An 11,609-nucleotide genomic window follows, 5' to 3' on the forward strand; every position below is an offset into this window, starting at 1 on the left:
ACCACTGTGCCACCAGGGCTCCATTGTGTCCATGGTGAAATCAAAATGGAGCTAATAATAGATGACCATTTTACTTCACAAGGCTCTTATTGTGATAATAGGTGGGGAATAATTTGAACTTTTCTGAAGAAAGTTTCTGTACTATTACAGTTTTTTAATATCATTTTATAATACAGCTAATTTTTGCAAGTAGTTTATCTTATTTGATGTTTATAGTTGTACTTCGAGGCAACCACCACAATAAGTAGACTTTTAAAGTATCAAATTAGATTATAAAAATGGGTACATTTTTATGTTGCAGGAGGTTGACTATAGAATTAACCTATCTTTTTTTTTTTTTTAACAAAAATGTAAGGCTGACTAAAGATTGTTTGGGGCCCTGGTGGCACAGTGGTTAAGAGCTACAGCTGCTAACCAAATGGTTAGCAGTTCGAATCCACCAGCCACTCCTTGGAACCCTATGGGGAAGTTCTACTCTGTCCTGTAGAGTTGCTATGTTTCAGAATTCACTGACGGCAATGGGTGAAGATTGTTCAGCCTCTAGTATGCGATTTCTTTTCATACCACTAGACAGCGCAATTTGGGGCCTAAAACCTACCAAAAGAATTTTTCAGAGGCTTAGTAATAAAGTGACCTCCCTTTTGGAAAAGGTAAAGTGACGAAAACAAGTGAGAGGATAATATTATTAATACCTGAAGTTACACGGTCATTCTCTCCCAGAGGCAGAGGAGTCTAAAGTAGAGCATAGGTCAGGAGATTTATTCCTAAATGCTGCTGTGTCACTTAATAGCTTTTAGAGGAATTACTGACCCCACATGGGCTTACTTTCTGTCATCCATTCAATTCTCTTCAATTGCATTCTCTTTCTCTATTTCCCCCTTTTTGCTTCTCTAGAACCAGAACAGAGACTCTGAGTTCTGTGGACGCCACAGTATGTAGGTGCTCAGTACTTGGAAAGGATGATAATGGTGTTCTGCATAAATTCTGAGGTCTGAGAGGGCTGCCAAACAGAATTCACAACCATTAGGTGCTATTCCTGACCCTGCAACGCTCTGTGGGCAGCATATCACTATGCTCAAGGCACAGTTTCCTCTGACCTTGCCCTACTTCCCTATAAAACAGACTAACATTTGACACTTGCCTCCTCTGAGGAGAGTTTACAAGGATTAATGAGACAATGCTGCCAAAGGCCAGAACTTTTCATGAAAGCTGCTAATTATAAGTGAAGCATCAGTGGGTGAGTAAATAGCTAAAGACTGACCCTTCATCTGTGTCAAAATCACTCCCACATGAAAAAGAACATTCTGCTGGAGAAGTTAAAATGATTGTTGCTGTTGTTAGGTGCCGTCAAGTCGGTTCCGATTCACAGCACCCCTGTGTACAAGAGAAGGAAACACAATCCTTGCTGTGTCTAAGCCCATTGTTGCAGCCACTGTGTCAGTGTATCTCATTGAGGATCTCATCTTTTCACTGATCCTTTACTTTACCAAGCATGATGCCCTTCTCTAGGGGCTGGTCCCTCCTGATAACATGTCCAAAGTTATGTAAGACAAAGTCTCGCCATTCTACCTAAGAACAAATCCTGCTAGGCCCTGCATAAACATGTACCCCATATTGGCATATTTACTTTTGCTTTCAGCTTTATATATTTTTTCCTGTGGCTAATCAGGCATATCCTGGCAGAGAACAGCAGGTACCTAGAAGGTTTTATGTGAGACTTCCAATTGACATAGCTATCTCTGGGAAGGACTTTGATGGAACATTTGTTAGCAGCTACTTTTAGGTTAACGGTGTTGTTAAGAAGTTATTGCTTATACTGACCTTTTCTCTACTAGAGAAACCTACTTCCCTTGTGTTTTTCTGATTAAAATTAATTTGTTAAATGACTCCTTTTGAATCCACAAGTCTACTCAGTGCCAGTCTGTACTCTGACTGGGGCTCAGTTAGACAAACATCCAGCATTCCCCAGGTCAAGGGCGTTTACAGTATCGAGCACATTTCAGATGAGCCCTTTTCTTCCGATGTGCATCAGAGAATAATTCCAGATTCTCAGTAGTGAGTTGATATATGCTTCTACCTCTTGTTGATTTACTCGACAGATTTATTTATTTTTTTTGGTGTTCTGTTAATCATCTCTTTTCAAATATAAGAGAATATATTATTAAATGGACAAATATATGTACTGTAGAAAACACACACACATATATTTAGAAGAATACATATAAATATATATATATTTAGAAGGATAAATTAAAAATCCCCCTTTCACTGGTTCTTTAGAATAGAGTCTCCCATCAGTCCTTGAAGTTATTTTCTTCTTCAGATGCCTAAAACCTAGCAAGTAACCTTAAATGCATAAGACTCAGGTTTTATTTTCTACATTATATAACTTTCCAAATTATCAGCCAATGTTCTGCTGGCATGAGGATCTTCAAGCTTGACTTTTCCTAGACATATTTTTTGTTTAATATTATATATCTGTACTAAAACCATGGGATGGATTTGGGGAGGGGTCCATGTGGGTCATTCTCAAGGTGATCTGACCATCCTCACTACAGAGATGCTGTACTCTACCAATCAAAAGGCCCCGGGGGGCTACAGGATAGTATTGCAACAAAAACCACAACCATATACATTTATACATTTCGTCTACATATTTTCCACTAAAAAAGCTAATATTCTTCAAGAATTGGTTTAGTGAAAAAATATTTTATTTTTCAGACTACTGGTAAAGTATCTTAGTTATATTTTGTCAATATAGAAAAATACTTTTAAAACCTGCTTAGCAGTATGGTAAACTCACTGCACTAGGGTCAGAAGACCTAGATTCTAATTTCAACCACTTGATTTACCAGTCATAAAATAATAAAAATAATAATAACAATAAGTGAAAAAAATATTTCATTTGGATTATGTTTTTGAATGTACAGTTTTTTCACATATATTATTATTCAATTGTCATCTTATTCTTTTGGGGACTCAATTTTCTTACCTGCAAAATGGGGATAATAACTCCTACTCTACCTACTTCATAAGGTTATTGTGAGAATAAAAGAAGAAAACTACACAAAACTGTATTTAGAATCACAAACACTATACAGTAACTGTCATTCATGTAAAGAATCAGTTTGGCAACCTATAACAATGTTAAGGTTAAGAGTAGAAAAGAAGGATGAGACTGACTTAATTGGTCAGTCATGAAGACCAGGAAGCAGCATTCCTGGACCTTGTAAATATCTCACAGCCATGCATACTTTCTTGGTCTCCCACAAATTAACAAGACGCAGTTGATAGCTATAGGCCTGCAGCTTAAAGGAATTCTGGCAAAAGATGCATTTCCCAATTTTGTCCCATATACAAGAAATTTGAGATGGTCCTGGATGACGCTAGGTTGCCCCTTAGGCATCAGGGCTATGAAAGTACTTGAACTACCTGCCTCTACGAAACCTTTATTTTTCTCTTGGGAAAGAAAACATTGCTTAGGAATGACTATGACAATATTTTTTGAGACATCCAGAGACTACTTCCTTCCACATACTGAAAATGACTATCTAAAGAAACTGGCTTGGGGCATACACACTGTTATAGATTTAATTGTGTCCCCTCCAAAAATATATGTTGGAATCCTAACCCCTATATCTGTGAACGTGAGGTTTAGGGTTTTCTTTTTTATGTTAAAGAGGCCATATCAGTGTAGGGTCCTAAACCTAATCACTTCTGAGTTATAAAAAGGGCAGCACAGACACAGAGACAAGCAAGCACAAATGGGGGAAAGATAGAGGCCAAATAAAAATTGCCAAGGAATTGATAAACACCAGGGCTACAGAAGATGACACAAAGATCTTTCCCCAGAGCTGACAGAGAGAGAGAATTCACCTATAGCCGGTGCCCTGAATTTGGACTTGTAGCCTCTTAAACTGTGAGAAAATAAATATCTGTTCTTTAAAGTGACCCACTTGTGGTATTTGTGTTACAGCAACGCTAGAGAACTAAGACACATACTATACAGTTTGCCCTATTAAAAAAAATCACGATAATAACATTCTCCTTCTGTTTACTTTCTCAAAACATTTTCCCAGCATAAGACATACACTCCACACACACTATGTAGTCAAGAAAATTTACAGATGCTTAAATGCCTGGAAGCATTTCTCTTTCACTTCACTGTTATCTCTTCCAGTCATCTCTGTGCTGAAATAAAATGCTTTTTGATTAGAATCCCCTCTCTCAGCACCCAGCAATGAATATAGATGGAACCTGTCCAATCAGAACAACAAAACCACTAAACCCAAGAAGACTCAAAGATTTTCAAATCATATTGATAAAGCTAAAATGCATTTACCTGTGCAATTATGTTTACAATTTCTGAATAACTATGGCATCTTCTCACACAGGACCGAGCCAAAAAGTCTTCCACCAGCCGTGTTCCAACGCCATATCCCCTGTGGACAGTGGAAACAATGCCATCTGAAAATAATATCTGAGTAATTAGTAGGTCTATCAGTGTTTGGAGCCCTGGTGGCGCAGTGGTTGAGAGCTCAGCTGCTAACCAAAAGTTTGGCAGTTCAAATCCACCGGCTGCTCCCTGGAAGCCCTTTGGGGCAGTTCTACTCTGTCCTACAGGGTCTCTCTGAGTTGGAATTGACTTGTCAGCAATGAATTTGTTTTTTGTTTGTTTTTTGTTTTTTAATCAGTGTTTAAAAATGGATTCATCTCTTTAGCACTTGCAGAAATGTGTAACAAACTGAAGTAAAGATGACAAGTCAAATGACTGCTTGGCAGTGAGTTTCTTATTCATCCCATAGACACTAACCACAGAAGCATAGAGCAACACATCCAAGAAATATTAACTAGTCTACAAGCAGAGGAGTCTGTCTAGAATCAAGACTGGGCCAGTCTCGACAGTGTAAATTAAAATTATTGAAGGTTGGTACTTGTAGCTTAATATTTCTTGTTGACAACTAACTTTCGCATCATTAACTACCGACAGAAACAGGGTGAGAGTCTAGCTAACTTCTTGTCTGCTGCAGGTGTGGTTACTACATGCCCACACTTCTGTTAGCATAGTATCATGGTAGGAAGACAGACATGTCCAGGATGGGCTCGGGAAGCAGAGGAAGAGGAACACAGAGAAATAAATTTTTGTTGCCAGGGAAGGTTTCAGCAACTGGGACTCTGAATTTTACTTAAAAAAAAAAAAAGCCAAATTCAGAAAATTCATTTTTAATTCCAGGGAAACTGAATCTATGGGTCTTAAGGAAGGCATTATATTATTTCCTCCCCATAGCAAATATAGTAGTACCTGAAGTACTTATTCTGAAAGCGTTTTATCGAGATGTTATAACACAACTGAGTAGGTAGCTGAGCGGACTGAGCATCCACCATCAACAAGACAGACTGAGAAACTATGACATTTCTGAGAGGTGTATAAGAACTCTGTCTCTGTCTAATAAGAACATTCAATATAGTTGAAGAAGTATGGCCTAATGGTGAAATTAAAAAAGGACTAAGACTGCTTTGGCCAAGCCACTGGCACAAAGTTGGTCTTTCAATTTCACAACCATGTGTACATAAACAAGTGAAATGATTTGGATGAAGCAACAGAAGGCTCGCCAAGATAAAGACCCCACTGTGTTGTACAAACAAGAATTGCTCCAGGGGGTCTAAAAAGACGTAAGATCTTTGGTGGCCAAGAGGTTGAGGGAAGACTGATTTAATATCAAAGTAGTTATTAATTGACTAATTCCAATGAGATATTTTATTTGTATTTCTGAATGGATAGAAATATTCAACTTCGCTTACTTGACTTTCAAGAAAAATGCTTTAATAAATCTAGCCAGGAAGCAAGCTTACACTGAAAAGATTTTAGAGAACAGAATGTCTATAGAACACAAATAGTGACATGATTTTAAAATATTTCCAGTGTTTTCTAATTATCATGATGCAGATCCACAGCCTCTGGGAAGAGCAATGGGAAGTCAGAACACTATGAACAGTGCAACTTTAATATACAGCTTGCTTTGGTCAAAGAGGATGTTTCTACAAAGCAGATATTTTATAAATCTAATTAATAATGTAAGATGCTCTCAAGAGAAGCTATAAAGAAATCCAAATGTGAATTATTTTTTTCTTAAGGCAAGGCCTTTCTGTAGCCTATCAAAATTCATTCTTTATCTAATATTTCTTTCATATTTCTTAAAATGTGCACCCAACTAGCTAACAAAAGGTATGATTTTTAGTCAAATAAATGAGCTTTTTTGTTTTCTACAGCTATGCCAAAACACAATGTAAAGCAACAGAAGCCAAAAATCAGCCACTGAAAACCCCAGGGAGCACAGTTCTACTCTGACACTCACGGGGTCATCATGAACAGGAAAACAAGCTTAAACAGCTCTCACAGTTACAGACAGTTCAGCCGAGGAGCCTCATTAAGAAGAAAGGAGCCCTGGTGGTGCCACTGTTAACAGAGTTCGGCAGTTCAAACCCACTCAGTGGCACTGTGGAAGAAAGGCCTGGTGGTATGCTTTCAAAAAGATTATAACCTAGAAAATCCTATGGGGCAGTTGTACTCTGTCACATGGGGTCACTACGAGTCGAAATCAACGGCACCTAACAACAACATCAAAAAAAGCCACATGGACCAAAATAAACACAGGACAGTAAAAAAAGAACTTTCCAAATAGAAAAAGGATAAACCTACAGAAAACGCATTTCTGAAGGAAGGAAGTCAAGGATTCCAAAAGTAAATCTTCAAGCTTTTCTTTATGTTGTCTTTTTCTGTCTTCCAACTGAAAATACAATGAAACTTTTTTTAAAAACTCTAAAATGCTCAAGTAGGCTAAATTTCCCTTCCAACCTATCTAAATAGAAAAAAACTTCTGATTAGTACACATTTTCCAGTCACTGCCCTGTTAGAGTCCTTTTCAGGGTCCATAATTAAGAGACTCAAAAATATTGATAGATATTTTATTGTTGGGCAATAATCTAATGATCAAATAATTATTTTGAAAAAAATAAAGTTTATGTATGAGGAATCCCCATTAATGGAGACAAGAAAAACGAGCTTTATTTAAAACAGGAAGGAATCAGTTTTTTATTTATTACTTTATTTTTTTAAGTAAAGCATCATCATGGTAAAAACATTCAAACAGTAAAAACTGTACATAGTAAAAAGAAAATCTGCCTTTTACCCATAGTCCCAAGGAGCCCTGGTGGTGCAGTGGCTAACACTGGGCTGCTAAGGGAAAGGTCGGTGGTTTGAACACACCAGTTGCTCCGTGGGAGAAAAGACCTGGCAATCTGTTACCATAAAGATTACAGGTTAGAAAACCACATGAGGAAGTTCTGCTCTGTCATATAGGGTCACTGTGAGTCAGAATTGGCTTCACAGCACATAACCACAACAACAACACCTATAATCCCCAGTCCCATAACTCTCTTCCCTGGTGGAACTACTGTGGGCAGTTTTTTGCGTATCCTTCCATAAGTGGTCTATGCTTATATAAGCATATATTTATTTATATTGGAAGGAGTTACATTAGAACAAAAAAAGTGCAGAAAAGAGTCAAATTTGATGTTCTATCATACTGCTAAAAAGAATAGCTAGAGTTTTACCACGTTTTTTACTTTTAAGTGACTAGCAAAGAAATGAATGATTTATAACTAAAAAGAAAATGTTCTATGTTTGATATTCATGGAAAGAGTTCCTTCCTATTCCCTCATGCTATCAACCCCAAGAGGCAGTTGTAAGAAATTATGTTCAACTTTAAGATATGGTTCATTGAAATGGAAGAAGAGCTGGTGAAAGGAAGAAAGAGAAGTTATTAAAGGAGAACAAAATGGAGGTGATATTAAGAAATGATGTGCATTCCACAAGAATGAAAGCCATCTACTTACATTTCATCTAAATACTTATTTACATCTTCATCCTTTTCATAATCTTTACACAGTTGGGCAACCAGAGCTCCATAGGTAAGGACAAAAAGATCTTTGTTCTGGAGAAAAAGGGATGATTTCATGTTATAGACAAAGTTACAAACAGTATACTACTATATTTATTTTTTACAAAATCTTGGAGTTGGAAACAGCCCAGAGATCATCTGTTCATGTTTTCCACCCTCCTACTAATTGTCGCAACCATCTTTCACTTTTGAGAACAAATTGTGCTCACATTTAGATACATTGCTGGGGGAAAAAGAGCTGTAAAATAAATTTCTTCATATCAGAACATCTTTCTGTGCATTTGCTTACATTATATAAATTCAAATGTATTTTCATGAAAGAAGTCTCTTCTTATACTAATCGTTAATATAAATTCCTATTGTTTTAAAATTGCCTGTGATACATGCCCACCCTGTTTTCAATTGAAGGAATAATCGGGTGAGACTTCTTTTTACTTAGAGGAAAAAGGGAGATATTCACTTTCCTTATAGATCTTCAAAATATGTCCTATTTTCAGAGTGAATTAAAAATAAAAGATAAAACCGAGGACTAATTAGGTTTGGTTTATCTTAGATATGTTGAGAATACAGGAAACAGAAAATGCAAAGCTCAATCAATCCATTTTTAAAAGCCTTTCTGTTTTGCTTCTGCTTTTGAATACTGTCTGTGAAAAGGAAGAGCATCTGAGAGATAATTTATTCCAATGCTCTCATCCTATAGTCAAGGGAATGAGGCCTCAGGCGGCTGAGTACTTGCCCAACTAGTCAGCAAGTAGCAAGGCCAGGATGGAGCCTCAGACTCCAGGCTTCCACCTGACAGCATTTATCTCTGGGGTGAACAAAGCAAGGTACTGTTTGGAGTAGAGGTGAACAGGGGTGAGAGGGAAAGGAGGACGACTGCTTAAGGAAATTAATCTTACTTTGAACATAATCTTGTACTTTCATAAAAGGGTAATGTGACACCAGGTTAAAAGAAATGTCTTCACCTTATGCCCAGGTATCATGGTATCATGGATAGTCTAATGTGGAGGGGAAGATAAAGCTTATATGAAGATACATATTCATTCTCTCTCTATGTATCAACATATATACATATATATATATACATATACTTTTTTTTTAGCATGGGCAGCAATGGCTCAACAAACCCATAAAATCGTTTATTCAATATTATACTTACTTGTATTTAATTTTAATTTAGTATTATATAATTTTAATCCAAATATTTCCAAAATTGGCCCAAAATCACCAGTGCTCACTCCCTTATGGATGGGTTTCTGTCATGACAAATACGTTTTTTTAATCAGACAGAATATTATCACTAAACAAATTTTCAACTGACAGAAGTTAAATATTTGTATGACACATATGGACATAATTTATGTGGCAAATATAAATCAAAATGTCAAAAATGCATATAGAATATACATTAATTAAAACATTAAGAACACTAGTATGTGCAATTCAGGTATAGGAAAATACCGAATACATTAATATCTTTACTAGGAAATAAGGGGCGTAAAGCAAAAATACTGTTAAACAAATCACTGAAGTGTCACCATGTATTCAATTTTTATTTTATTCTTCTTATTTAAATCTCCCAAGAACCCAATCATAAATCACAAGAAATGTCTGGAAACTATAAGTGAAATATCTGCCTAACATTTAAAGAGCTGCAGAAGATAAATTACTGCTATATCCAATACATACTACAGCATAAAAATAAGCAAAGGTGAAGGAGTGTGGGAGGGAAGGAGAGAGAAAGAGAGAGAGAGAGACAGAGGACAGGCATGGGAATGGGGACATAAAGCTTTTGTTGCTACTAGTGGTAAAACAAAAGAATTTGAAAAAGAGACATAAGGAGATAAAAGTATACCCTACGTACAAGTCATACCCTCAGCGCTGTGCCCATTTATAATCAAGGCCAAACAATGGCATTTCTTCTCTTTCTCTTTCTGATGGGTATATCTGAAATATATTTTACTTCCAGTCAAGTTTCAGGTTCAGTACCCATAAAAGCCAGTTTGCTTCAGTTTACTTCTTTCTGATTCAGGGCCAAGGGCTGTCCTTAGACTGCATGTCCAGTTGGGTCTCAAATTCATACCACTGACCACAGGAAGGGTCCACATAACTTTATCTTCACAGTTTTTAAAACAATAGAAAGCAATCATTTTCACATATAAAAAATAGAATACCATTAATTTTTCAGGAGCTTTGGAGATCTCAGGATAAATTTTTTTAGACTGATATATAAATCAAGTGATTTAGGTACAATATGAATTATATACAATAATTATGTACACTTTTTTTTAGCACCTGAGAGCTGCACAGAAAAATGAATCAAGATCCCAGCCTGCCAAAGAGGGAGCCTGCAAAGCATTACCAACTGGAGTCTGATGGTTGGTGGGCTACAGTTCTAAGTACCCTAGGTTAAATTACTTAAGTTTATCCAATGCCTTTTAGTCTCCTGAAATAACTAACAGAGCTTTAAACTTAATGAAGAGTTTTCACATCTGCATCTTCTCAATGCTTCAAATTATAATGGGAAGATTAAATGAGAATATTTATCCAAATATAATCTGCAAAATATCAAGTTTTAAAAATAACTCTGAACTTGGAATATAGACAGGCTATAACACATGCCAAATTATGGTAATAAACACATTTAAGAGTAGGAAATGTATTTTTAAAGGCAAACATTTAATATCTAGTTTTCTGATTATTGCTATTCAACTTAACACATAATTACTGTTTTATACACATTCTTATTTTATGAAGTAGTAGCAAAGAATTTCTTGATCTTTTTACATTTTCTTTCATAGGAAAGAGAAAAATTTGTCTCTTATATGGACATAATTAGTTAGAAAAGAACACCCTAAATATTTATAAAGAATCGATTATTCTATTGCAGTGTGTGAGAGATAATTTTAACTATTCCCACAGTTGTCATTCACGATTCCCTCCACTAAACACTCCCTTTGCTCCACTGAAAAATTCTACATATAACATCACCTTTCAAAATAAATCAGAAATCACTCAAAACATTTTCTCTGAAGTAGAAAAACAATCTCTTTGAGAATATGATTATAAAAAGATCTTACTGTTTTATGATATCCTGGTTTTCTGTGTGCAGGGCGAGACATAGCGCTTGGTAGACGAAGAATATGATCTTTAATTTCTTTTCTTTTTGCCTATAACCTTAGGTCTTTGTTGTTTTGTCAGTCCCTCCTTGCTTTGAGGCAGAAGTGCTACTTCTGCACTCTACTGCTTTTGCTTTTTGTTGAACTGATGAGGAAAAACGTTGCGAAAATAGAATTGTCTTGTAACTTGCCACAGATCAAATAACTGCTTCACTTATGAGGACAAGCTGGATTGTAGAGGCCTAAAAGCTGATAGCGTGAAGTCAGAACCAGAAACACTGAGATACCGAAAATTCTTTAACCCAAGGGACGTTAAAAGTGGTGTTTTGTTCTCATGCCAAGGCATTGTTTTAAAATCATAAACAGAAACCTTCACAATCCAAGACAGATCTAAATGTTAGCATTATCCCGTCTTTGTATTGATTGTTGTATGAATTAGAGAAATACGATCAGCAGTCTATAGGTACTAAATCCTGGTTTCAAACCTAATCACCACTCTAATGGATATCACATTGTCCCCAAAACATAG

At 36.2% G+C, this 11,609-nt stretch overlaps 1 protein-coding gene across 1 annotated transcript in view; it reads right to left on the reverse strand.

The window, feature by feature from the left end:
- The window catches only part of TRAPPC3L (trafficking protein particle complex subunit 3L), a 36,860-nt gene extending 25,550 nt beyond the window's left edge, over positions 1-11,310 (reverse strand). Inside the window, exons 1-3 of the mRNA XM_004372506.2 lie at positions 11,042-11,310; positions 7,897-7,994; positions 4,343-4,442 (exon numbers count right to left, since the gene is read on the reverse strand). Coding sequence (XP_004372563.1) covers positions 4,343-4,442; positions 7,897-7,994; positions 11,042-11,083 — 240 coding nt within the window. The 5' untranslated portion in view covers positions 11,084-11,310. The remainder of the gene's footprint in view (positions 1-4,342; positions 4,443-7,896; positions 7,995-11,041) is intronic.
- Between the last annotated feature and the right edge of the window lie 299 nt (positions 11,311-11,609).

This window comes from Trichechus manatus, unplaced genomic scaffold, assembly GCF_000243295.1.
Source record: "Trichechus manatus latirostris isolate Lorelei unplaced genomic scaffold, TriManLat1.0 scaffold00017, whole genome shotgun sequence".
NCBI lineage: Eukaryota > Metazoa > Chordata > Mammalia > Sirenia > Trichechidae > Trichechus > Trichechus manatus.